Consider the following 27,892-nt stretch of genomic DNA (forward strand, 5'->3'; position numbering starts at 1 on the left):
GTTTCCTTCCAGCAAGTGTCTGTATATGTTGTTGGTGGGTTTTTTTTTCTATCTTACATGTTATCTGAATGTTTATATTCCAATAAACTTCTACCTCTTCATACAACGGCTATGCAGTTCTTCCTCTTTGTGCCATTTTTTGTTTGTTTCCCCCCACTGCTGCTTCCCCTTTTGTAGCTCCCTGGAAAAGCCGAACAGCGGCTCTTCCATTCCAACACTTTGGCAGAATCCTGTTGTGGAAAAGGATTTAAAAGCCCTTCCAGGAAGCGGACATTGTTCTTGTTGTTATTTAAATTTATGTACTGCCCTTCGTCAGGAGACCACGGGGCAGTTTGCAACACAGAACCTAAAATACATAACATAATATCCAACAAAACAAAACACACCCACACACCCACCCATACACACAGTTTAAGGTAAAGGTAAAGGTACCCCTGCCCGTACGGGCCAGTCTTGACAGACTCTAGGGTTGTGCGCTCATCTCACTCTATAGGCCGGGAGCCAGCGCTGTCCGCAGACACTTCCGGGTCACGAGGCCAGCGTGACGAAGCTGCTCTGGCGAGCCAGCACCAGCGCAGCACACAGAAACACCGTTTACCTTCCCGCTATAAAGTGGTACCTATTTATCTACTTGCACTTAGGGGTGCTTTCGAACTGCTAGGTGGGCAGGAGCTGGTTATCGAAGACGGGAGCTCACCCCGCCGTGGGGATTCGAACCGCCGACCATACGATCGGCAAGCCCTAGGCACTGAGGTTTTACCCACAGCGCCACCTGCGTCCCTATCATTGGGAGCTAGGTCACGTTTAAAGGTAAAGGTAAAGGGACCCCTGCCCGTAGGGGCCAGTCTTGCCAGACTCTGGGGTTGTGCACTCATCTCACTCTATAGGCCGGGAGCCAGCGCTGACCGCAGACACTTCCGGGTCACGTGGCCAGCGTGACAAGCTGCATCTGGCGAGCCAGCGCAGCACACGGAACGCCGTTTACCTTCCCGCTGGTAAGCGGTCCCTATTTATCTACTTGCACCCAGGGGTGCTTTCGAACTGCTAGGTTGGCAGGCGCTGGGACCGAACAACGGGAGTGCACCCCGCCGCGGGGATTCGAACCGCCGACCATGCGATTGGCAAGTCCTAGGCGCTGAGGTTTTACCCACAGCGCCACCCGCGTCCCTTATACACACAGTTTAAAAGGCCATAAATTGTTTTATTAGCCCAAGGCCTACCTGAAGAAAGCTTTTGCCTGGCACCTAAAGATATGTAATGGAGGTGCTAGGCGAGCCTCCCTGAGGAGAGCATCCCACAAGTGGGGAGCCACCACAGAAAAGGCCTGTTCTCATGTTGCCGTCCTCCAGACCTCTTATGGAGTGGGCACACAAAGGAAGGCCTCAGAGGATTATCTTGGGTAGGTTCATATGGAGAGAGGTGGTCATTGAGGTATTGTGGTCCCGAGCTGTTTAAGGCTTTATAGGTCAAAAGCAGAACTTTGAATTGGGCCCAGAAACTAACTGGCAGCCAGTGTAGTTGGGCCAAGATTGGCGTTCTCTGCATGGCTGATGGTTGGCATGGTGGCAACATCTAGAAAGTCCACAGGTTCCCTTTCCCTGGCTTGCTTTGACAGCTGGGTCTTGGACAGAAATGAGTCCCCTTCTCTGCTCCCAGGCACTGAACATCCCGCTTTCTTCTTCGTGAAGCTCAAGGTGCCATAGAGGCCCAAAGGGGTCTCCCATCCAGGGAGCGATGGCCAGAACTGCCACCTCTTGATTTGCTCTTATTGCATTTGCATTCTGCTCTCTTAAGAAGAGAGTGGGGGGGGGGCTTTCACATGTTGTTGGACCCCAGCCAACATAGCCAGTGGCCAGTGAGTATGGGAGTTGGAGCCAAGCATCGTCTGGATCAGGGGTCAGCAAACTTTTTCAGCCGTGGGCCGGTCCACTGTCCCTCAGACCATGTGGTGGGCCGGACTATATTTTTTTTGGGGGGGGGGGGAATGAACGAATTCCTATGCCCCACAAATAACCCAGAGATGCATTTTAAATAAAAGGACACATTCTACTCATGTAAAAACACCAGGCAGGCCCCACAAATAACCCAGAAAGGCATTTAAATAAAAGGACACATTCTACTCCTGTAAAAACATGCTGATTCCCGGACTGTCCACGGGCTGTGTTTAGAAGGTGATTGGGCCGGATCCAGCCCCCGGGCCTTAGTTTGCCTGCCCATGGTCTGGACGGACACATGCTCCCTAGCCCTGCGCTTGGGAAATTTAGAAATGTAGGTGGTGCCCAGTGTTCCCCCTTCCCGTCCATTTTCTCTTCACATTTTCTCTATGAGGTAGACTAAGCAGAGAGCTATCTCTACCAAAAATTGTTGACCTATAAATACTTCTTATGAGCTGACAACTTTTAAGGTCAGTAAATAAAAATACTGGGGGAAAGAGAGCACCTTGAATTACCACATCTGATATATCCTTTGTGATTGGTGAGCTGAAATCTGTCAGAAGGCCCAGATATTTCATAGAAATCACCCAGACTTCCTTTATAGCAGGCATGTACAAAGTCTGTTTTGGGGTGTAATGCCGTGGCCCCTGCGGCAGTTTATTTCCTGGGGTAAAATCCTAAAAAAACCTCAACAACTTCGGTTGGCCCCTCACGGCCCTTCACTTCATCAAATTCATCCCCATTGTACTAAAAAAACAGACTAGGGCTGACTGGTACCAGGTTTTCAGTATTGTGCTATATCAGCAGTTAAACTGTGGTATTCCAATACAGTGGTACCTCGGGTTAAGTACTTAATTTGTTCCGGAGGTCCGTTCTTAACCTGAAACTGTTCTTAACCTGAAGCACCACTTTAGCTAATGGGTCCTCCTGCTGCCACCGTGCTGCCGGAGCCCGATTTCTGTTCTCATCCTGAAGCAAAGTTCTTAACCCGAGGTACTATTTCTGGGTTAGCGGAGTCTGTAACCTGAAGCATATGTAACTTGAAGCGTCTGTAACCTGAGGTACCACTGTATATTACAATGTCAAATTGGAGATCAGGTGTGGGGATGATCGGGTGGGTGGGAAGAGGAGAAGCAGCGTAGTCACCTCCACCACATGGGGATGTGGGTGTATCAAGCTGTGTCTACTGTGGCAGAGGCTGTTTTCCTGCTGGCTGAGAAAAGCTGTTCCGCCTCAGTGCCAGGGGAAGGCAGTGCCAAGGTGCCTTGAAGTGATGGCAACCAGCTGCCCTGTGAGGGAAGGCAGATCAGATCAGCAGTGTTATTGGCTGAGATCATTTTGTGATATTGGTGATGCCAATATCAGAGGAGCGATATGTTGCTGCTTACTGGCGGGGCAAAATTATTACTGCAGTGGCGGGGCAAAATTATTACTGCAGTGGGATTTCATAACAGAGTTTGGCCAATGTATAATAATAATAATAATAATAATAATAATAATAATTTATTATTTGTACCCCGCCCATCTGGCTGGGTTTCCCCAGCCACTCTGGGCGGCTTCCATAGAAACCAAAAAACACTAAAATATCATACATTAAAAACTTCCCTGAACAGGGCTGCCTTAAGATGTCTTCTGAATGTCAGGTAGTTGTTTATCGTTTTGACATCTGCTGGAAGGGCGTTCCACAGGGCGGGCGCCACTACCGAGAAGGCCCTCTGTCTGGTTCCCTGTAGCCTCACTTCTCGCAATGAGGGAACCGCCAGAAGGCCCTCGGCGCTGGATCTCAGTGTCCGGGCTGAATGATGGGGGTGGAGACGCTCCTTCAGGTATACAGGACCGAGGCCGTTTAGGGCTTTAAAGGTCAGCACCAACACTTTGAATCGTGCTCGGAAACGTACTGGGAGCCAATGTAGGTCTTTCAATGTAGGTCTCGGCGGCCGCCCCCAGTCACCAGTCTAGCTGCCGCATTCTGGATTAGCTGTAGTTTCTGAGTCACCTTCAAAGGTAGCCCCAAGTAGAGCGCATTGCAGTAGTCCAAGCGGGAGATAACTAGTACTAAAACAGGCCATAAAATCTGTGATATTACCATGCAAAAATGACAAAAAAATATTAGTTGGGGAGAGGCAAGGGATGGATTCATGGACCTCCCAGGGGTCCCTGGACCCCTAACTGGGAACTACTGCTCTAGAGGGTTGTGCTTCTCTCTCTTAGGCCAGGGGTCACCAAACTTTTTCAGCAGGGGGCCGGTCCACTTTCCTTCAGACCATGTGGGGGGCCGGACTATATTTTTTTTGGGGGGGGGGATGAACAAATTCCTATGCCCCACAAATAACCCAGAGATGCATTTTAAATAAAAGGACACATTCTACTCATGTAAAAACATACTGATTCCCAGGCCGTCCGCGGGCCGGATTTAGAAGGCGATTGGGCCTGATCCGGCCCCCGAGCCTTAGGCTTTATTGCCTGCTGATGTTTTGGTTGCATTTCGGTAAATAGATGAGCACAGTTACAAAGAAAAAAAAAGTGTCAATAAGGAAACACAGATATGAGTCCCTGCGGTGCTGTGGTTAAGAGGCTTGTAGGAGGATGTGGAAGGCTTGATTCAGAAACCCCACATGGCTGCACAGCTCTTGATGAGTGACCTTGAACCAGTGACCCAGGGCTCTTTGGGCCTGACCTACTTTGCAGGCCTCCTTCCCTGATCAATTTCAGAGCATGTTAGAAGCCCTCTTGGCTTGCAGTTCTCTATGCTTATCACTAGATGGCAGTACTGGCGAGGAACTTGAAGGAACTCCCGCAAGGAGCGTTGCTCCTTTTTGCACCCATGTTTCTTCCCTTGACTGATTGAATTGGAGGTTTTTAAGCAGAGGTTGGATGGCCATCTATCATGGACACTTTGGTTGAGATTCCTGCATTGCAGGGGGGTTGGACTAGATGACCCGCGGGGTCCCAATTCTATGATTCTATGAATTGATCGGTTGCATTTCTAACCCACCTTTTTCCCTCCAAGGAGCTCAAGTACAGTGGAACCTCTACTTACGTGCCCCTCTCGTTACGTATCCTTCGGGATACACATGCGGCAAGCCCGGGAGTACAGTGGTACCTCGGGTTACAGACGCTTCAGGTTACAGACTCCGCTAAACCAGAAATAGTACCTCGGGTTAAGAACTTTGCTCCAGGATGAGAACAGAAATTGTGTTCCGGTGGCACGGCAGCAGCGGGAGGCCCCATTAGCTAAAGTGGTGCTTTAGGTTAAGAACCGTTTCAGGTTAAGAACGGACCTCTGGAACAAATTAAGTTCTTAACCCGAGGTACCACTGTGTTTAGAAGCATTGCAACCTCCAACTGCAGAGGCAGAGCAGAGCTGATCTAACCAAGTAGTTGCAAAAATGTGGAGAAACTGAATTGAAGATTGGGAAACTGAGAACCCAAGTGGACAGGCCTGTCTGTCCCTGGCCACCGCACTCCTGCATTCCTCTTGCGCTGGGCCTGCCCCTCCACCCTGTGCTTGGCAGCCCCTCCTGCCTCTCAAGCACCACATTCCCTGGCAGCAAACACTTAAGAATGGCTTTGACTCCACCGCTGTTCTGGCATCCTCCCTCCCACCCTCTCCTTTGGGAGCCCGCCCTTTCCCTGGATTGGAAGGGGAGCAAACACTCCAGAATATTTTTTTTCCCACCTGTTTGCTCAGCTCTGTGGGCTTAAGAGAGCTTTATTGGCTTCTGTTTATCAACCCTGCCAATGCCACCCCGCTCTCCAGCGCTGCAAGCGACAGGCACCTGCCACCTGCAAACCTTACTGCCAGTTCTAAGCAGCCCCCAGCTGGGGACCTGGCACTTCTTTCTTTTTCCTCCTCCTCCTCCTCAGCCTCTCCACAGTGACGCTTTGGGCACCTTCCCTTGGTTCCTGCCAGGCGCCTCCATGCCAGGACTTCCAGGGCCGCTCCAGGACTCCTCCACCCTCCCAGCTCACTTTGGGAGCAAGGCTGTGCAGGCAGGTAAGTGGGAACTAACGGGCCTGGTTTGGGGGGCATCTTGGGGGGCGGATGGGGGAGAGCAAGGCCAGCAACCCTTATTGGGGCACAAGGTTCTTTTCAAATGAAGTGCAAAGGCCTCGGGCCATTTTCCACTCTCGGGTGCTGTTTTCCACATCACTTTGCAAGAAAGAAGAATTTGAGTTACGTGAAAAGGGCACCAGGATTTTACAGTGGTACCTCGGGTTACGAACTTATTTTGTTACTGAGGTCCGTTCTTAACCTGAAACTGTTCTTAACCTGAAGCACCACTTTAACTAGTGGGGCCTCCTGCTGCCGCAGTGCTGCCAGAGCATGATTTCTGTTCTCATCCTGAAGCAAAGTTCTTAACCCGAGGTACTATTTCTGGGTTTGCGGAGTCTGTAACCTGAAGCATATGTAACCTGAAGTGTATGTAACCCGAGGTACCACTGTACTTGGTTGGAGAACTGCCTTGCAACCAAGGAAGCAAAAATTCAGAGACCCTGAAACAGTGGCACCAGCCTGCTTGTAGCTCACTGAAAGGCCCCTGATACGGACTCAGACCAGTGCTGTCTACTCTACTGGCAGCAACGACTCTCCAGGGTTTGAGGCAGGGGACTGACTTCCCAGCCCCACCTGGAGATTCTGCTCCTGGGGACTGAGCCTCCTGCATGCAGACCTGGTGATCCAGCGCTGAGCTCTAGCCCTCCCCTGGCAGCAAAGGTGGGCAGCGGAGGAGGGATGCTGAGGAGCGGCTGCAGGAGGCCAGTCCATTTCCTCTCTGAGCCTCTTTTGTTTGCTTGTGGGGAGAGGAGGGCCCTTCTCCCAGCAGAACAGCAAGGAGCTTTGTTCAGAGGGATGGGAAGGAGGGGGCCGCAGAGGGGTTGCAGCTAAGAGATTGCTGCTGGCTGCGGGATCCCAGGCATGTTGGCAGGCAGCGGGAGCACCCTACAGTTATTTATTAATTTGAGGGGGGGTCCCCAGGTTTTTGTTTATTATTTACTTATGATACATTTACTTATGAGAAAACACAACAAAATATAATACCAGATACTAACTAAAACAAAAACAGAGGCATAGCTGCAGCCAAACATATAGGAGCAGAATTCCAAACCCAAACCAAACGTAATAAATCAATATCACAAACTTACAAGTGACACAAATTTGTTTCCGTTCTCCCATACCGTCTTAACTCCAGTACGCTCACCATACATTTAAAGCACATTTCCTCCTCTACAAAAAAGGGAACTGTAGTTCACTCACACAGAGAACTATAATTCCCAACATCCTTAACAAACTATAAAGGTAAAGGTAAAGGGACCCCTGACCATTAGGTCCAGTCATGACCAACTCTGGGGTTGCGGCACTCATCTCGTTTTACTGGCCGAGGGAGCCGGTGTACAGCTTCCGGGTCATGTGGCCAGCATGACTAAGCCGCTTCTGGCGAACCAGAGCAGCACACAGAAACACCGTTTACCTTCCTGCCAGAGTGGTACCTATTTATCTACTTGCACTTTGACGTGCTTTTGAACTGCTAGGTTGGCAGGAGCAGGGACAGAGCAACGGGAGCTCACCCTGTCGCAGGGATTCAAACCACCGACCTTCTGATCAGCAAGTCCTAGGCTCTGCGGTTTAACCCACAGCGCCACCTGTGTTCCATAGTTTTCAGAAAACTATAGTTTTCAGAATTATCAGTGGAGGTAGGAAGTGTTTCAGTTGTGTGGGCTGTAGGGGGTTAGAGCATATAGAGGTCACAAGGGCCCAACATTAGAGCAGGGGTGGACGTGGGTGGCGCTGTGGGTTAAACCACAGAGCCTAGGACTTGCCGATCAGAAGGTCAGTGGTTCAAATCCCTGCAACAGGGTGAGCTCCCCTTGCTCGGTCCCTGCTCCTGCCAACCTAGCAGTTCGAAAGCACCTCAAAGTGCAAGTAGATAAATAGGTACCACTCTGGCAGGAAGGTAAACGGCGTTTCCGTGCGCTGTTCTGGTTTGCCAGACGCGGCTTAGTCATGCTGGCCACATGACCAGGAAGCTGTATGCTGGCTCCCTCGGCCAGTAAAGCAAGATGAGCACCACAACCCCAGAGTCGTCCGCGACTGGACCTAATGGTCAGGGGTCCCTTTACCTTTAGGGGACCTCTGGGGCTGGTGAATTTATTCCAGACCACCCACACATGATTTCCGCTTTAGCAGTTGTTTTGTGATCCTGATGGAATCATGGAATTGTAAAGTTGGAAGTGACTCCAGGGGTCATCTAGTCTAACCCCCTGCAATGCAGGAATTTCAGCTAACAAATTCCTGACAGATGGCCATCCAAACTCTGCTTGAAAACCTCCAAAGAAGAAGAGCCCACTATTCAAAATGGGATCATGCAGAACTGCCTCAAAACAATCCTGAGCACAATCACAAAAGCACAATCAAAACGTAGTCTGGGGGTCCCCATTGTGTATCATTCACAGACAGAAAGAGACAGATTTTGTTGTCTTTTTTCGTAAAACGCTTAGGGACTGATCTAGAATTCAGCTGCATATAAATGCAGGAATAAAAAAGTCACTGTTCTTCCTAGCCTTGAGAGCTAAATAGCACATCCAAGTTCAGAGGCAATTTACTGCAGGGTACCCTTGGCCAGGGCAGGAGAGGCTTGCTGGCTTCCTGGACTGCATGTGGGCCTCCCAAAACGATCTTCCTGGCCACCATGGGGAAATTTCCTCTCCACCTCCTTTCTCCTCTTCTTCCCCATAGAATTAAAACACGGCCACCCATCCAATTTTAAAACATACCAGAGACCCTGCTTAGCTTAGAAAATGGGCTAGCAATTTTATTGCTGCACCACTAGGTCAAATCAACCTTACCTGATAGCTGAAGTGGAAATCAAAGGCCGTTGTTAGTGGGAAAGGAAAGGGGCCCACTCTGAATCATGCAGGCTGGGTGCAGAGGCCAGGGAACCCCAGAGAGCAGCCTCTGCCATTTCTTCCCTAGGAGTGGGACAAGACCAGCAGTGTCTCCGATTTGCCAAGAGGCCGCTGTAGAGGAAGCACAGGTGGGGCTGCTGAGGAGTCAGTTCCAGCCTGCAAGGAGTGGCAGCGAGCGATGCACACCTCGGAGGCTGGATCTGCCACCCCTGTTGCCCGAGGCAGTCACCTCACCTTGCCTCACGGGTGGGCTGGCCCTGTCTGCTTATTTCACGGGATTAATAGCTGTACTTGGGTTTGGGCACACTGAAGATCCTGTGGAACTATGGCTCTTCCTCTCTGGTCTCCACCTCCATTAGGTAAAGGTAAAGGGACCCCTGACCATTAGATCCAGTCATGGCCGACTCTGGGGTTTCAGCGCTCATCTCGCTTTATTGGCCGAGGGAGCCGGCGTACAGCTTCCGGGTCATGGGGCCAGCATGACTAAGCTGCTTCTGGCGAACCAGAACAGCGCATGGAGAGGCTGTTTACTTTCCCACCGGAGTGGTACCTATTTATCTACTTGCACTTTGACGTGCTTTCGAACTGCTAGGTTGGCAGGAGCAGGGACCGAGCAACGGGAGCTCACCCCGTCACGGGGATTCGAACCGCCAACCTTCTGATCGGCAAGTCCTAGGCTCTGCGGTTTAACCCACAGCGCCACCCGCGTCCTTGGGGTCACCAGGACATGTCCCACATCATGCTCCCCTAGAGCAACCCAAGGGAGGGGCGGGACGTAGAGGGAAAGCTGGCCCAGGGTTATCTCAGGTCAGTCCTCCAGACCCAGCCAAGGACGCTGCCACCGCGGCAGCTTGGAAACTTCAAGTGAAATATCTTTTTTATCGGAACATTTTTTCTTAGCCTCTGGGCACACAGGGGAACAATCATTGACAATCTTAATCCGTACGGTTGTAGATTTTCAGATAAGCTAAAAATAGATGGGCTCAGCTTCGGACCCTTGTTCACTGCTCAGGCGCTATTATTTCCCTATTTCCCTGTTGAACAATGATTACAAATTGTTTGCAAAAATATTAGCTAACAGGTTGAAAAAAATATTAAATGAATATATACATCAAGATCAGGCAGGGTTTGTTCCAGGTAGACAAATGAAGGAGAATATAAGGAATATTATGAATATAATAGAATACCTGGAGGTCAAAAATGAAAAGGAAGCAGCAATGATGTTTATAGATGCTGAAAAAGCCTTTGACAACGTCTTTTGGAAATCCATGACAAAGCTGCTTGAAGAAATTAAATGTGGCCCTGAATTTCTATAGGGAATACCAGCAATTTACTCGGAACAAAAAGCAAAATTAATTATAAATCAGGTGATAACGGACGAATGTCAGATACAAAAAGGAACTAGACAAGGATGCCCACTATCACCATAGTTGTTTATCCTGGTACTGGGAGTACTTGCCAGAAACATAAGAGCAGATAAAGAGATCACAGGTGTAAAAACTGGAAAAAGTGAGTTTAAACTAAAAGCATATGCTTAGTGATAACAGTAGAAGATCAAAAAACTTCACTCCCTAAAGTGATAGAAAAGATTCGGAAATTTGGGGAAGTGGCAGGATTTAAATTAAATAGGAATAAAACAAAACTACTAGTTAAAATTTGAAAAAAGGCCACCTGCACATCTGCTGCTGCTCTGCACACGCCCTTGGAAAAGGCGAGGCGGCAGAAGCATGCCAGCGCCAGGCTTCTTGGCTCCGAGCCACCCTTCCTGGCATGCCCTTGGCTGTGTCCCCCACTGCTGCAATCCAGTAGGCCAGGACGGCGAGCCTTTTGCCCTGCGGATGATAAACAAATAGAATCAGAGCACTGTAGAGCTGGAAGGGAACCCAAGGGCCATCTAGCCTGACCCCATGCAATGCAGGAATTGTCGGAAAAGAACCTCCGACAGACAGCCATCCACCCATGACAAAGAGTCCACTTCAACGTCTGACAGCTCTTACCTTCAAACCTTCTTCCCAATCTTTAGCTGGAATCTCCTGTCTTGCAATTTGAATTCCTTGGTTCTGGTCCTACCCTCCAGAGCAGGAGAAAACAAGCTTGCCCTGTGACTTTCAGATCACCTCTCAGCCTTCTCTTCTCCAGGAGAACAAAAGGCCATCATATTGCATACGGTTTATCCATTTTTCTGTTTATCTCTTTAAAACGAGTGTTATTTTCTCAGCGATGGCCATTCGCCAAACGTTGTTGGGCCATAAATCTGGGGGTCGTTCCTTTAAGACCTTCCAGGTTTGAGCTAAAGAGAGACGAGCCTTTGAAGAGGTACAGTGGTACTTCAGGTTAAGAACTTAATTCGTTCTGGAGGTCTGTTCTTAACCTGAAACTGTTCTTAACCTGAAGCATCACTTTAGCTAATGGGGCCTCCCGCTGCCACCGTGCGATTTCTGTTCTCATCCTAAAGCAAAGTTATTAGCCCGAGGTACTATTTCTGGGTTAGTGGAGTCTGTAACCTGAAGCGTATGTAACCTGAAGCGTCTGTAACCCAAGGTACCACTGTATAATAAACAAGATTGGAGGGAGAAATGCAGGAGCTCCCAAATTATTTTGAATATTTCTGAGGATAGGTAAAAGGTAAAGGTACCCCTGCCCGTACGGGCCAGTCTTGCCAGACTCTAGGGTTGTGCGCCCATCTCACTCAAGAGGCCGGGGGCCAGCGCTGTCCGGAGACACTTCCGGGTCACGTGGCCAGTGTGACATCGCTGCTCTGGCGAGCCAGCACAGCACACGGAAACACCGTTTACCTTCCCGCTAGAAAGCGGTCCCTATTTATCTACTTGCACCCAGGGGTGCTTTTGAACTGCTAGGTTGGCAGGCGCTGGGACCGAACGACGGGAGCGCACCCCGCCGCAGGGATTCGAACCGCCGACCTTTTGATCGGCAAGCCCTAGGCACTGAGGCTTTTACCCACAGCGCCACCTGCATCCCCCCCCCCCCAAAATCATAATGCTCAGTAAAAGACAGGGCAAGCTTTGGGCCAGCAAATCAGGGTGGATGCTCAAGAAACAGGTACTAAGGGAACGTATTACCTCTCATGGTGGGGCTGCCTGCTAATACAGACACTTTGGGGACTGGTATCCTCAGAAGGGACGCGGGTGGCGCTGTGGGTAAAAGCCTTACCTTATGATTTTGAGGGGAAAGGGCACACAACGCGAATATGTCCTGCCTTCATCCCGATTTGCTCACAGTGTGTTTAGGCAGTGTGTCTTAGTCATTCATTCACTCCACACTTTTTGGGCATTTCCCTGCCACTCTCTATTCCGCAAAATGCCCTCTTCTTTTTACCAAGCGGATTTGTTGCACTTGGGCAATAGAAAGCTTGCATCCACTTGAAATGCACAAACCTAAAGTTCTGCTGAGGGGCTTTAGAGGGACGCAGGTGGCGCTGTGGGTAAAAGCCTCAGCGCCTAGGGCTTGCCGATTGAAAGGTCGGCGGTTCGAATCCCCGCGGCGGGGTGCGCTCCCGTTGCTCGGTCCCAGCGCCTGCCCACCTAGCAGTTCGAAAGCACCTCCGGGTGCAAGTAGATGAATAGGGACCGCTTACTGGCGGGAAGGTAAACGGCGTTTCCGTGTGCTGCGCTGGCTCACCAGATGCAGCTTGTCACGCTGGCCACGTGACCCGCAAGTGTCTTCGGACAGCGCTGGCCCCTGGCCTCTTAAGTGAGATGGGCGCACAACCCCAGAGTCTGTCAAGACTGGCCCGTACGGGCAGGGGTACCTTTACCTTTACCTTAAAGTTCCACTGTGCACTTGAGTCCCTCCTGCAAAGGACTGACAGTATGGTGGCGTTTTGCTGCTTGCCGGGAGGTCAGGTATGCCAGCTCTAGGGGGCGGAGGTGTCTCCTGCCCCCTTAATATTTGTTTGAAGGGGGCCCAGCCCCTCAATATTGAGGGGGGCTGGCAGAACATTGCAGAAGGCTGCACCAGGCTGCGTGGTATCAGGAGACGTGTGATGTTGTGACACACTTGCGTCACACATAGATGATGCGCAACATCCCCCGGGCATCACCTGTTCATTGTGGATTGGGGCCATGCAGTGAGGCCCTTTCAGGGCTACCATGCCTCCTCCTGGGTGCAGTGAAAAATGGTTTTCATTCTTAGATGAGAAATAACACTGTTTCACTATAAACAAAACGAAACATAGTGGAAAGCAGTAATTCACCCCTGCTACAGAAACAGGAGCTAATGGGTGATGCGAGGGACCAATAAGCTATTCATCTTTCATGCTGTTGCCACCCAACAAAAGGGGCAGAAGCTGCAAATGGGAAGCTTTTAACGAACATTGCAAGGGGCCTTCGCTGGATGGGCATGGGTCTTGCATGAACATTATAGGAAGCACTGCAGGGACAGGGATTACAGTACAAGATATCCCTACATGAAGTTACATGTTCAACTACCATTCTAATTCTGCTCGGGTGAGTAATCTCTGTGGAGTAAAACGCCCCCTGCGCATGGTCATCTACATGGCAGCTCTCTCAACACCAAAGACAAAAGTGAGAGATCAAAGAGCTGCTTTCCCTGTCACAAAGGCGCAGTTGATCTTCACAGCTGTCTTACCACATCACCATCTCTTGCCTGCAAGATCTACGAAGCGGACGGCATCTCTCGCCCTGGATCTATTTATACCTCCTTCTCTGTTCCGCAAGGAGCCCACCTTTGGGGAGGTCATGGGCCTTCCAATAATGTGCCTGCCCTGCAAGGCAGATGACATTCTGCGTGGCTGGTCTTGTTGCTCCTGATGCGGAATGGCAACCCATGGGGGGCGGGGGGAGGAAGGAAAGGGGGTCACTGCCGGTTGCCTCAAGCGGACCGGAATAGATGGGGTGTGAACCGGAGGATCTGCCTGCAGAGCTCTGGATTATTTAAAGAGAGACGCGTTGACTTGCACACTGTCAGGCAGGCTCCGGGGATGCTAGATTCTTTGCGCCCTACGAGCCCCTCTCCTCCGTCCCCCCAGGGACCTTGCTCCAGGGAGGTCACCTAGGGTACCACTCCTGCCTGCCAGGTCCTGCTGCAGAGCTCTCCCCGGCTGCTGCTGCTGCCTTGCTCTTCTTCCATGGCTGATCTTCACTGTCCTCCTCTGTCAGCCCCAAGTGCCCGGCTCAGGTGAGCAAGGACCCTGCTTGGGCTCTCGCTCCCATCTGGGGCAAGGCAGGGGATGGCGCTCTTCAAGGACCACATCTTCCCAGCTCTGTCCCTCTGCCAGTCGATCATCTTTTTCTTCTGCAAGGGGATGATTGAAGGGTTGGTGATCCTTCTCTTCCTGTGGCTGCTGGTCCAGGTCCTATTAGACAAACATCAGCACGGTGAGTATGCCCTCCTCCTCCTCACCCCCTCCTCGAAGTATCATGGGAACTATAGTTTCCTAAGGAGATTGTAAAAAAAGGTAAAGGGACCCCTGACCGTTAGGTCCAGTCGTGACCGACTCTGGGGTTGCGGCGCTCATCTCGCTTTATTGGCCGAGGGAGCCGGCGTACAGCTTCTGGGTCAGGTGGCCAGCATCACTAAGCCGCTTCTGGCGAAACCAGAGCAGCGCACGGAAACTGTAGTACTGTGAGAATAGGGGTCTCCTGTGGGTTAAACCACAGAACCTAGGACTTGCCAATCAGAAGGTTGGCGGTTCAAATCTCCACGGCGGGGTGAGCTCCTGTTGCTCGGTCCCTGCTCCTGCCAACCTAGCAGTTCGAAAACACGTCAAGTGCAAGTAGATAAATAGGTACCACTCCGGCGAGAAGGTAAACGGCGTTTCCGTGCGCTGTTCTGGTTCGCCAGAAGCGGCTTAGTCATGCTGGCCACATGACTCGGAAGCTGTTCGCCGGCTCCCTCAGCCAATAAAGCGAGATGAGCTCCGCAACCCCAGAGTCATCCACGACTGGGCCTAATGTTCAGGGGTCCCTTTACCTTTTAACAGCTCTCAGCACCTTCAACAAACTACGGTTCCCAGGATTCTTTGGGAGAAGCCATGGCTGCTAACGTGGCACAAAAGTGCCTTCTAAGCCTGTGGGGTGGGCATTCTGTGGATGATTATCCTTTGTATGGGTGAATCTGGAGCGATAGCATTTTGCAGGAGGAGGGATTTGTGTCTTAGCTTTGTGCGTTGGAAGGGGACTAAAGCACTCTGGCCATGGGCAGTTTGGAAAGTGATGGGAAGATGCATTGCAAAGTGTGTGGGACGAAGAAGTGACTAATGGGGAGACAACCCTGCAAGGAAATCAGGGTGAGCAGTCATTGTCGTATAACCACCCTGTAAACAAAGCAGAATCAATGCTCAGTAAAAAAATGGACATGGTCTAACCTTTAGCCCCAGCGCCCTGTACCAACTACTGTCCTCAGGGTTCTTTGGGTTTCCGGGGCTCCTCAAAAATATTGCTCCAAGGGTATAAGGTAGATAAGGCCCCAGATGGGTCTGTCCCAGAGTTCCCTAGGAAGAGGGCTGGACTGTAAGGCCACTTTGGGACTTGCACCTCTGTGTGGGGGGCGGAGGGAGGGGCCTCCCCGCTACTCTCAGCACCCTTAACAAACTACCAGATTCCTTGGTGGAAGCCATAGCTGTTTGTTTGCTTTGTTAAGTGGTGTGATATACCATACTGTTTTTGAAGTATAGTGCAGATGGGGCCTGTTGCTACTACATCACATCACTGGCATTAGCATATTTGATTCCCGCATTGCAGGGCGTTGGACTAGATGATCCTTGGGTTCCCTTCCTGTCCTACCATTCTATGATTCTACAGTATCTGGTTCTATTTCCCATCCCTTTTCAGGGAGCGGGAAAGCATTAAAAAGTCAGCTGTGGGTCATATGCTCTAAAAATCAAAGGCAGCCTTCTAACACAGATCTCCAGGTGTTGTGAGGCTCCCAGCTGCCATTAACCTCAACCAGCGTGCCCAGTGCTCAGGGTTGGTGGAGAGCTAGACAGTCCAGCAACATCCTGGGGGCCACAGTCTGCAAACAGGAGCAGCAGCAGCCAGTATTTATCGGTGTTCTCTGGATTGATTTCTGTTCTGGACGTTGAGACGAAGAAAGAAACATTGGCAAGTTCTTGCACTGCCGGGGGTTGAGCTAGATGACCCTTGGGATCCCCATTTTTGTTAGAATCTAGAGGTGCAGGGGATTGGCCCAGGGCCTTCTACATGCGAAGCATGCGCTCTAGCCTTGCGCTGCAGCCCTCCCTCCTCCCATCTCATGGGACAATGCAACATTCTCTCTCACACACACACACATTCTGGGGTCAGCTGCCAACTGACCTGGAAGCCAAGCACAGATTGAGTGCTTTGCAAAGGGCTGTTTGACTAGGCAAGAGCCTCTTAGCTCCACAACAGCCCTGCGTCAGCAAAACTGCAGGCCTGATAAGCAGAGCTTTTCTTTCCCTGGGGTTTATCTGGTTTGAGGAGAGTCTGGCTTTATTTTCGCTCCTGAGCAAACATGTCGAACTGATGTCATCAGGCCAGAGCTGCTCTGCAGGCGTCTTTTGGAGAGAGTGGGAGTCGGGATGGGGTCCCTTCCCTGCCTTCTCTACTCTCCTTTTGAGCTGCCCCTCTTGCCCTTCTGAGCCTTAGCGGTAGTTGTTGTTGCCAATCTGTTCCAGCTGTTGTGAGCAGAGATGGGGGAGGAATCTAGTTCACACTTAAAGGAGATACTGTACTACCTAATCCACACATTCCAAAGCTGCCGATAGTGATAGTGCAATGTCATTATACAGATCTATGGTGCGGCTATGGGACGTGGGTGGTGCTGTGGTCTAAACCACTGAGCCTAGGGTTTGCCGATCGGAAGGTTGGCGGTTCAAATCCCCGCGATGGGGTGAGCTCCCGTTGCTCGGTCCCTGCTCCTGCCAACCTAGCAGTTCAAAAGCACGTCAAAGTGCAAGTAGATAAATAGGTACCGCTCCGGCGGGAAGGTAAACGGCGTTTCCGTGTGCTGCTCTGGTTTGCCAGAAACAGCTTAGTCATGCTGGCCACATGACCCGGAAGCTGTCTGTGGACAAACGCCAGCTCCCTTGGCCAGTAAAGCGAGATGAGTGCCGCAACCCCAGAGTCGTCCGCAACTGACTTAACGGTCAGGGGCCCCTTTAGCTTTACCTTTACGGTGCGGCTGCATTTGTAATAAATAAAATAATAATTTTCAAGGTGACTTGTTATACTTCAAAAACCTGCAACTTTATGTGGACATGTGAAAAGAACTTAGAAATGAAAACAAAAAAGCAAAACTGAGCAAAACCCAAATGGACATGTTTGGCCATCCCTACTTGTGAGTGGAGAAGTGAGTACGTAGATGGAGATCCAGTGGTGGATGGCCCATGATGAGCCCTCCGCTGAAACTGGGACCTGCCCCCTTGGGGCTCTGCAGTTGCTTTCCCCACAATACTACCCTCTTCTGCAAACAGAAAGAAAATTTGGACTTAACATTCGGAGTAACTTTCAGGTGGTAAGACAATGCACACTCATTCCTGGGAGGTTTTTAAGCTGCGGTTGGATGGCTATCTGTCAGGGATGCTTCAGTTTAGATCTGATTCTTGCATTGCTGGGGGTTAGACTAGATGACCCTCGGGGTCCCTTCCAACTCTAGATTCTATGATTCTATGATTGTATGATTCTATGATTCTCCTCCTCTCCTCTGCTCAGTGCACTTACAGGTATTCCTGGGCGTGGGGCTGAGCCTGCTCTGCTTCTGCCTGCTCCTCGGCTGCGCGATTTGCTGGCACCGGCGGAGGACGCGGCGCCCGGATTGCGGCGAGGCGCAGGGGCCGGGCCGCCCCCTGGTGGATCTGGGCCCCGCTCTGCCCTCTCCGACGACGGCGGTGCCCATCCAGCAACAGTATGCCCAGCTGGCGGGGCAGCTTCTGGAGAGCCTGCCTGCTGCAGCTGCTCGTGCGCCGGCCTCGCCCGACGGCAGCCCCCCGACGGCCCTCCTGCGCGGCCGCGCCTCCCTGCCCAGCCTCGTCGTCCCGCCAGGGCTGAGCGCGCCGCCCGCCCAGCGCCCTCGGGGCCCGCAGCGCCGGAGCACCATTGCCGCGGGAGACAGCAGCCCCCTCGCCGTGCGCCCCGTCGCGGGGCTCCTGCCCGCCGCCGCCCAGCCCAAGCCGCGACCTCGCCTGCACTTCGCCGTCGGCTACTCTCCTCCGGAGGCCACGCTCACCGTGAACGTCGTCGGCGTCGCCCACTTGCCCGGGGGCCTGGGCGCCAGCCGCAGCTGCTACGTCGAGGCGCGCCTGCTGCCGGGCTCCGCGGAGCCGCAGCGCACCGCCCGGCGCCGGAGGAGCCTCCACCCCGAGTTCCACCAGCAGCTCCGCTTCCCCGGCTGCGCCCGCCAAGAGCTGCCGGGCCTGACGCTGCGCCTCGCTGTGTACGCCAGGGCTTTCGCCCGTCGGAAGGACGCCTTCGTGGGCGAGGTGCTGTTCCCCTGCGCCCAGGTGGCCGGCGAGCAGGGCGCCTCGCCCTCGGCGCTCGCCCAGGAGCTGTCGCTCACGAAGGTGAGGCTCGCGTCGCCCGGAGGCCAGGGAGGCGTTGCCTCCCGCCCGGCGGGGACCCCCGATTCCCGCTCCTCCTGCGGACCTCTGGAGGTTCTTGGGGCAGCAATGGTAGTTCCCTAAAATTCAAATTGTAATATAGGAAATAAAAGGAGCAACAGAAAGGCAATTGAGAACCAATAAAGACACCAACCAGAGCAAATTAGTAAATTACAAATAATGTAATTTACATTACATTATTATTATTATTTATTTATTTATACCCCGCCCATCTGGCTGGGCCTCCCCAGCCACTCTGGGTGGCTTCCAACAAAACACTAAAATACAATAACCTATTAAACATTAAAAGCTTCCCTTAACAGGGCTGCCTTCAGATGTCTTCTAAAAGTCTGGTAGTTGTTTTTCTCTTTGACATCTGGTGAGAGGGTGTTCCACAGGGTGGGCGCCACTACCGAGAAGGCCCTCTGCCTGGTTCCCTGTAACTTGGCTTCTTGCAACGAGGGAACCGCCAGAAGGCCCTCGGTGCTGGACCTCAGTGTCGAGGCAGAAACCCTGCATTGGAAGGGCAAGGGCTGGTTTACTTGATTTAGGGAGGGGCAGCTGCCCCCCCCTGGCTACGCCCATAGTGGGTGGGTGTTCCCTTTGGAGCAGGCTTAGGAAACTGGCCCTCCAGATGTTATTGGATTTCAACTCCTATTGGCTGCTGCCCTTGGGGGTATGTAGGCCCCTGGAGGGCAGGCTCATGCAGTTTTATATAAGTGAAATAACTAAACAGCATTTTAAAGCCTTAGGCAAGTGACTTTGACACGCAGGCATCCCAACAAAGAGGCCGTAAGCAGCGCAAAGTGACATGTGCAAAGTTGCTCTTGTGCTGGAACCCTGCTTCCCGGTTTCCCATTGAGGCTTCTGGTTGGCCACTGTGCAAAGAGGATGCTGGACTCGATGGGCATCCACTGGCCTGATCCAGCAGGCTCTTCTTAGGTTCTTAAATCCATGTGAAATATAAAACTGGAGCTGGCTAACTCCTGTATGTGTGTGTGTGTATATCTATGTCATGACGTGTTCATTCTCTCCTCCTTCAGTGCCACAGTTCCCAGGACGTGAGCTCCGCCTCTTGGCTCTCCCAGCCCAAGTCCCTGGGGCAGCTTTTCCTCCTGCTCCAGTATCAGGCTCTGGCCAATCGCATCAAAGTTCTGGTTCGCAAAGCAGAGAACCTGGGACGCGTCAGCCGGATGCTGGGAACGCCAGGTAGGATGCATGTACCAACACATGTATAGGAACACACAAACATAGGGAGCTGCCTTCTGCTGAGCCAGACCATTGCTCCCTATAGTTCAGTGTTGTCTACTCTGACTGACAGCAGCTCTCCGGGGTTCAGGCAGGGAGTCCCTGCCAGACCTACCTGGAGGTGCCAGCGGGGATTGAACCTGGGACCTTCTGCATACAAAGCAGATGTTCTGCCACTGAGCTATGGCCCTTCCCTGTATATGCCTTCCTCTGTGATCTCCACATGCAATAATTCTGTGCTTAAACTGGGATCTGGTGCAGCTATTGCTCAGTACCTTCACAGATTTAGGTACAGGACTCGGGACACAAATTTTCATAAAATTTTCATATTTTAATCTATATGCATACACACACATTTTTAAAAAATCTGTGAGCAAATTAAGATGGGGATCTCTCAGACCCCGTCTGCATTATGCATTGAAAGCATTAGGATACCACATTAAACACACATGGCTTCTCCCAAAGAATCCTGGGAACTGTAGTTTGTTAAGGGTGCTGAGAGTTGTTAGGAGACTCCTCTTCTGCTTACAGTACTACATTTCCCAGAGTTCTCCAGGAAAAGGGCAGGACTGTTAAACAACTCTGGAAATTGCAGCTTGAAACTGCTTTCTTTGCAGAGTGGGAAATGCTAGCTTAGGGGAGTTTTTCTCCCTCCGTAGAGACTACCAAGGGGCTCCCTGGGACTGATGATCAGGTGATGATCCATTACAGGGAGCCTCTTGCAGGCCCTGCTCCTGATCAACAGATGGGCACTGAAAGCACATCTCCAAAGACGATGGCTGTAAATGCCAATCAGCAATTTTCTTTGAACTTTGACAGGTTATATAAGGTGGTGGCAGTCCTGTCCACCTATCAAAGTTGGGGGAGAGGAATCTCTCTCGTTTCCCTTCTTTCATAGAATGGTGGAATTGGAAGGGACTCCAAGGTTGACCATCTGTGCCTCTTCCAGCCGTCAGGCACAAACCTTTCAATCTTGAGGACTTCTGCATCTCCCATCCCTTATCCGCTGCTTTTCCTGTTTCTAGACCACTACGTTCTGATCCACCTCTGCCACGACGGAAAGGTCATTGACACAAAGGAGACCAAGTCCATAGCGGGCTACAACCCCGTGTGGAATGCCCCGTTTCTCTTCAGCTTACCTGCCGGAGACATCCAGGAACAGCAGTTGTCCCTGGAGTTCACAGTCATGCAGGTAATGGATGGAAGATTTGAGCCAAAGTATGTTAGGGACGCGGGTGGCACTGTGGGTTAAACCACAGAGCCTAGGACTTGCCGATCAGAAGGTCAGCGGTTCGAATCCCATTGAGCTCCTGTTGCTCAGTCCCTGCTCCTGCCAACCTAGCAGTTCAAAAGCACGTCAAAAGTGCAAGTAGATAAATAGGTACCGCTCCGGCAGGAAGGTAAACGGCGTTTCTGTGCGCTGCTCTGGTTCGCCAGAAGCAGCTTAGTCATGCTGGCCACATGACCTGGAAGCTGTACGCCAGTTCCCTCGGCCAGTAAAGCGAGATGAGCGCCGCAACCCCAGAGTCGCCCACGACTGGACCTAATGGTCAGGGGTCCCTTTACCTTTATGTTAGGGAAAGGGATTGATCTCTGACCTTATGACCAGTGATAGAGATGGTGACGGTTGCCACATTTAGTTAGTAGGGTGAAGACAGATGCAAATAGCTGTGGTTTCCATTGAACCTCTGACTCCACTCTGGCCGTAACTAAGCTGAGTGCTGGAAGATTTGGGGCGTTGATCGCTGTTGATCATGCAATGCCTAGTTCAGTGTTTCCCAACCACTGTTCCGCGGCACACTAGTGTGCCGCGAGATGTTGCCTGGTGTGCCGCGGGAAAAATTAAAAAATTGAAAGATTTTTTTTTTTTTAAGTCAAATTTTCGATTGGGGCGCCGTCACTAGATGACCCCTGGGGTTCCCTCCCTCCCTCCCGCTCTGTGCCTCCCTCCTCCTCCTCCGGGGAGGCCCTTCCTGGCTCTCGGCCAAGGCTTGGCGGCTGCCACTCACTCACTCGCTCGCCCACCCGTCCCTCCATCCCTGCACCCGGCCTCTCCCCCTCCGTCCCCGGCGCGGGGGCTGCCGGGATCCGTAGTCCCCTCGCCCTTGGGCTCCGCGCCCGCACGGGGTGCGCGAACTACGTTTCCCAGCGTGGCCTGGCGGGCCGGGCGTTTTGTTTGAAGCGCTCTTCTCCCGGCCATGGAATGAGCGCAGCGGCGGCGGCCGGGCGGGCAGGGGCTCTTCCACGCAGACCCCGCGCAGCCTGCCTGCGCCCCCCAGAGATCGGGCGGCAGGATGGAGCCCGGGGATCCCCGCGGAGGCGGAGCGGCAGAGGCGGAGGCTGCCCCCCAGGTAGGGCTGCGTCGGGGTTTTTTTATTTTTGCAATGCTGCATCCGCGCCGGAGGGGACGCATCGGACCGCGGGGAGACCCCTTGGCGGGCGTGCAAGGCAATGCATGCGTGCAGGCGTTGCATGGAGTGCAGTGCAATGCAATGGCAACGCGGCGCCCTGCATGCATGCATGCAACTTCCACCGGCGCCGGACTTGGCAGGTGAGGGGGGTCCCCAGTGGGCGGCAGAGAGAGCCGGGAGGGCGAAGGGGAGCCGGGGGGAGCAGCGCTGCTCCCCGAGCCGAGCCCGGGGGGAAACTTCGGCGTCGTTGCGCCGGGTGTTGGAAGCGGAGGCTGGCGGGGGCCCCTCACCTGCAAAACCTGGTTGCCTCTCATATATTTCGTGCATTGCATTCATCGCCCACTTTCTCCTCCAAGGAGCTCCCGGGGGCGCGCGTGGTTCTCCCCATGTTATCCTCGCAAGAACAGCCCTGCGAGGTGGGTCAGGCGAGTGGCCCAAGGGAGCACCCAGGGATTGTCCTGGCCAGGTGGGGTGATTTGAACCCTGCTCTCTGCCCAGTCTTCGTCCTCATTTAGCCCCCACATGTGCATGACTGTGCATGACTGAGGTTTCCCCCCCTCGTCTTGGCTATGGTGTGAGTCTGTGCTGTTAATTAATGGGGTTCTGCCTTCGGAGAAGATGAGCCAGCCCTCAAGGAGGTGATTATGTAATTTGCTAGCAATTCATGTCCCTCCCGGCGTGACGCTGCGCGCTGACGTCACGGGGCTGTAATGGTGGTGTGCCTCGAGATTTTTTTCATGAAACAAGTGTGCCTTTGCCCAAAAAAGGTTGGGAAACACTGGCCTAGTTAAACTATGGCACTCACTTCCCTAGGAGACAGGGATGGCCACTGGCCACCAACGTGGGTGGCTTTAAAAGAGGATTAGACACATTCACAGAGGAGGGGGCCAAGGATGCCTCCTAGCCAGGAAGGAATCCTTTCTTGAACCCTGCTTGCTGGTTCCTCACAGCCACTGTGAGAACAGGGTGCTGGACTAGATGAGCCATGGGCCTGATCCAGCAGGCTCTTCTGAACAATTTTTATGGCCAGGATTCTATATGCAGCTCCCTAGCAAAGGGATGCGGGTGGTGCTGTGGGTTAAACCACAGAGCCTAGGGCTTGCCGATCAGAAAGTCAGCGGTTCGAATCCCCGCGACGGGGTGAGCTCCTGTTGTTCGGTCCCTGCTCCTGCCAACCTAGCAGTTCGAAAGCACGTTAAAGTGCAGGTAGATAAATAGGTACCACTCTGGCGGGAATGTAAACAGCGTTTCCGTGCGCTGCTCTGGTTCGCCAGAAGCGGCTTAGTCATGGTGGCCAAATGACCCGGAAGCTGTATGCCAGCTCCCTCGGCCAATAAATCAAGATGAGCGCCGCAACCCCAGAGTCGGCCACAACTGGACCTAATGGCCAGGGGTCCCTTTACCCTTTAATAGCTGTACTTGGGTTTGGGCACATTGAAGATCCTGTGCAACTAGCACTCTTCCTCTCCGGTCTCCTCCTCCAGGGGATGGGTGAAAAGCGCAACCCCAGAGATGAGCGGCGCAACCCCAGAGTTGTCCGCAACTGGCCCTAATGGTCAGGGGTCCCTTTACTTAGCAAAGGTCTGCAGTGCATGCCTGCAGCAGGGCTTCTCCTAGCCCAGGCTTCCTCAACCTCGGCCCTCCAGATGTTTTTTGGCCTACAACTCCCATGATCCCTAGCTAGCAGGACCAGTGGTCAGGGATGATGGGAACTGTAGTCTCAAAACATTGGGAGGGCCAAGGTTGAGGAAGCCTGTCCTAGCCCATTGCGGGACGGGGCAGGGCAGGGCAGGGGGAGGCAAGCAAGGGTAGAACAGCTTGCAGCCTGGGTTGACCTGAAAGGTGCAGGCACACAGGTAATTCCCTGGGCCCAAATGATCTTGAGTGCTGAGCCCAGCCCACTCTGGATCCACACTTCTGGACTTGCTGAACCGTTGTACAAATGTATAGATTTATTATTTATCTATTATTGTGATTTTTAAATCCTTCCTTCACGCTAGGTCCATGGGGATGTCACAACATCGAAACACAATGTTAAAAACAGTTCCAAACAATTTACAGCCACAAAAATATTGGGGGGGGGGTTTCCTAAAAATATGCTCTTCGAGTGTCAAAAGCTGGGGTCAAGAGGTGTTTCTTAAGCCACTGAGTTGTGCCAAAGAGAAATGAGGTTTTAGAAATACACTGTGGTTCAGTGGTTAGAGTATTAGAGTAGGACCTAGGAGAGACCCGGGTTCAAATCTCTACTCTGCCATGAAGCTCACTTACCCTCAGCCTAACCTACTTCACAGGGTTGTTGTAGGGATAAAAGGAGAAGGAAGAGGAGGAAAACCTGGTGAATCCTTTCTGTCCAAGGAGGAAACAAAACAACGCACTGATTCCTGCTTGTTGTTGTGCCAACTTACACAAGAGGGTGCACTTCCTCAAGAAGTATTTTGTAGGTGGGAAAACTTGGACTGAGATTTCCTATAGGCAGGAAAAACCCTGAGGTGAAATGGAAAAGTGCTGCCATGGCCCCCTGCCCAACTTTGCTTGCCAGGGTCCTGTGGTGGCAGTGGCGGCTTCCAGGTTCTGGTGGGATCTGATGGGGTCTGGGGGATCTTGCAGGAACCTGGAGGTCGCTGCCGCTTTGTCCTTGCTTCTCTGGCAGCAGTGGGAGGGGTGCCACCAGCAAGAGAGCCCTGCTGGAAGCCACAGTCAGTTCTCTTCACTCGTCCGGCATCGGGGGGGGGGGTGGTGTGGCAGGGCTTGGATTCCACCTCCCGCGATGGCTGCCTCAGTCCGTCTCAGGATGGGCTGGCCCTGCTAGAGGGCAGCTCTAAGGTCCCCCACAACTATTCCTGACTCTTGTTTCCCCCTCCATCTTGTCCCAGGCTCGCCTCTACACCCGCAGCTGCGCTGTTGGCCGAGTGCTGATCGGTCCTGTGGCCCCTGAGATGGGGCAGGTCCACTGGAAGGAGATGTGCAGCCGGGGGAACATGGAATCTGCTCGCTGGCATGCCATTCAGTCAGAAGGCTTTCAGCTCTGCCCTTGAGATGCACGTCCAGAGCTTCCTGCTGGGGAGTCGTCTGCCTGTCATGGCGAAGGATGGCAGCCAAAGCAATGGCACCCTGCCAGAAATGGCCTTCCTCTGTTATGGGAGGCCAGGGAAGGTTTGAGGGGAACTTGGCATTGCGACACCTGTAAGGTACGCAGAACTGCAGGAAGTCCAGCTGGAGAAATCCCAGCCAGTTCCAAGTCCTCCCAAGGCAGGGACTTTTTGCCCAAAGAGAGGTGATGCTGCTCAGAGCCCTTCGACCCTGGGGTTGAAAAGTCGACTGCAAGCTCTCCAGGACAGCCAAGAAAGAGCAGGTGGATCAAGCTTTCTTCCTCCATAAGGCTCCCCACGTCCATCAGGCATGCTGACCTCAGATCGAAGATCCACTGCAGCAACAGCAGCTTCTGGGGCATTGCATTATCTGCATAACTTTTGGCTGCCGGCCATAACAAAAGAGAACTGGAAACTGCATCAGCAAAGCTGGATTTGTTTTTTTGGTTTTTTTAAAATAATATTTATTAAAAGTTTAAAGATTACAGAAAAAAGAGAAAACAACAAAAAGATTCAACAAAACACACACTACAGTACACAAAAAAGAAAAAAGGTACATAAAAACCGATACAACAACAAAAAAACACACATCCAATATTCCATATCTTTATCTTTCATTTGCTTGTTTCATTGACCTCCTCACACCTCCCTTTTTGTGTTCTAGTTTAATTAATTGTTTCAGCAAATTCTTTCCATCTTTCTCAATTTTTATTGAGTAATTTATCTTAACAGTCTAACCTATTAATTAACTCAGCAAATCCTTTCCATCTTTCACTATATTCTGTTATTCAATTTGCCTTAATTTATTTTAACCTTATCTTACCATAAAATACCTTAAAGCTTAATACTTAATATTTATACATAACTCCTTATATCATTTCTACTAAAGTCAGATAGTTTCATTCCAACATTTTCCCTAATATTCATTAATTTTACACTAATTCCCAAAATGAAAATTTTTCTTTATAAACTTTCTTCCAATCTTCATCCAACGTCTCTTCTTCCTGGTCTCGGGTTATGTCAGTCCTTACTGTCCATTCCATCTAGTCCATCAACCAGGTAATCTTATGTCCGAGGCTCTTAAGTCTTTCCTATGTCCCTTCTGCAGATCTTCTTCTTCTTGTTTATACCTGCACTTTTCCTTGTCTTTTGTTGATCTCTTTCTTAATTTCTTTCCTTTCTCATTGAGGAGTAGGTCTCGGGGAGATTCCAACCCAAAATTATCTCCATCTCCCCTCATCAGACCAGCCCATTCCCCACAGTCCCACTCCCCACAGTCAGCAGTATAATCCAGAAAATATTTAAAAGCATGTTTCAAAGCTGGATTTGGATGGCGCTGAAAGGCATGGCGCTGCTCTAGGTGAGGTGCTGACTGCTCCCGTGCTGCTGTTGCAACGAGGAGGTACTTGAACTGGGGCAGCTGGGTGCAAACAGAAATGTCAGAACAGAAGGTGCTGGTGGCATCGCTGCAAGGCAGCCTGGAAGGGTTGTTGTGGTGGAGGCTGCGATGGACAGAGCTCTGCAAGGAGAGCCTCTCTGTATAAAGCACATGCATTGCCCATTAACAGCCTTTATTGCATTCCTTCTCAGAACATGCTTCTTTCATTCCCTTATCTCACCCTTCCCTCCAGGGGGTTCAGGGCCTGCACACACGGATCTCCCCACCACCTCCCCTTCATATCTTCTCAACAACCCTGCGAGGTTGTATTATTGGGCAATGCCATGTGGAAGATGTTTCTCACTATATGTTAACTCATCCCCTCCATGCAAATCCAAAGAGGCACTTTTTGCAAACCCCTGTTTGTGCAGGATAGCAGGCTGTCTCTGAGTGAGAGGGTCCAGGGGTTGTTGAGGGACCACACTGCACTGGGAACGAGATCGAGAAGAAGCACCTGGGTAAAATAGCTGTAAAAAGTGAGGGGAATTTGGAGCACTAAACTGAAACAGGATCATCCCTGTTATCAGATATCTCACATTATATGTTTGCTGTTTTTATTTGCAGATGTCTGAGTCATATTTTAAACTGATTATGATTGTATGGTATTGTCATGGCCTTCAATTAGTACAATAAACTTATTTTGAGTGATGTCGGTTAGACTTGAGGGCAACCTACCAGCTCAAAATCTCCTCAGAAACTTTATGACTGAGCAAGGATTTGAACTCTAGTTTCTTGTACTATGAGGGATGCAAGAAGCTGCCTTGTACTTAGTCAGATCCTTTGGTCCATCCAGCTCAATATTGTCCAAACCGACCTGCAGCAATGGCTCTCCAGGGATCCATGCAGGGGTCTCTCACAGCCCCACCTGGAGATGCTGTTGCAGACTGAACCTTCTGAATCAGGTGGCTCTGAGTTATGGTCCTTAGAGAATCACAGAATTGTAGAGTCGGAAGGGACCCCAAGGGTCATCTAGTCCAACCCTCTGCAATGCAGGAATTGCAACTAAGCATCCCTGACGGATGGCTGTCCAACTTCTGCTTAAAAACCTCCAAGGAAGAAGAGCCCACAACCTCCCAAGGGAGTCTGCTGCAGCTGCACAGCTGTTACCATCAAGAAGTTCTTCTTGTCATTTGAATCTGTTGGTTTGGGTCCTACCCTCTGGAACAGCAGAAAACAATCTTGCTCCACCTTCTTGTGACAGCCCTTCAGGTGTTTGAAGGTTGCTCTCATGTCGCCTCATGTTTAGCCTGGAGAAGAGGAGACTTAACACCCTCTAGGAGTCTTGGTTGACCACAAACTTGACATGAGCC

At 51.6% G+C, this 27,892-nt stretch overlaps 1 protein-coding gene across 1 annotated transcript; it reads left to right on the plus strand.

The window, feature by feature from the left end:
- Window positions 1-5,479: 5,479 nt before the first annotated feature.
- On the plus strand, window positions 5,480-27,291 carry LOC114604547 (uncharacterized). Its single transcript, XM_028744749.2, has 5 exons — window positions 5,480-5,931; window positions 17,513-18,360; window positions 19,440-19,605; window positions 20,670-20,836; window positions 24,929-27,291. Exons 1-5 carry the CDS (start codon window positions 5,676-5,678, stop codon window positions 25,088-25,090), a joined length of 1,599 nt encoding a protein of 532 aa, XP_028600582.2. The 5' UTR covers window positions 5,480-5,675; the 3' UTR covers window positions 25,091-27,291.
- The last annotated feature ends 601 nt before the right edge of the window (window positions 27,292-27,892 follow it).

Source organism: Podarcis muralis, chromosome 9, assembly GCF_964188315.1.
Source record: "Podarcis muralis chromosome 9, rPodMur119.hap1.1, whole genome shotgun sequence".
NCBI classification, from domain to species: Eukaryota; Metazoa; Chordata; class Lepidosauria; order Squamata; family Lacertidae; genus Podarcis; species Podarcis muralis.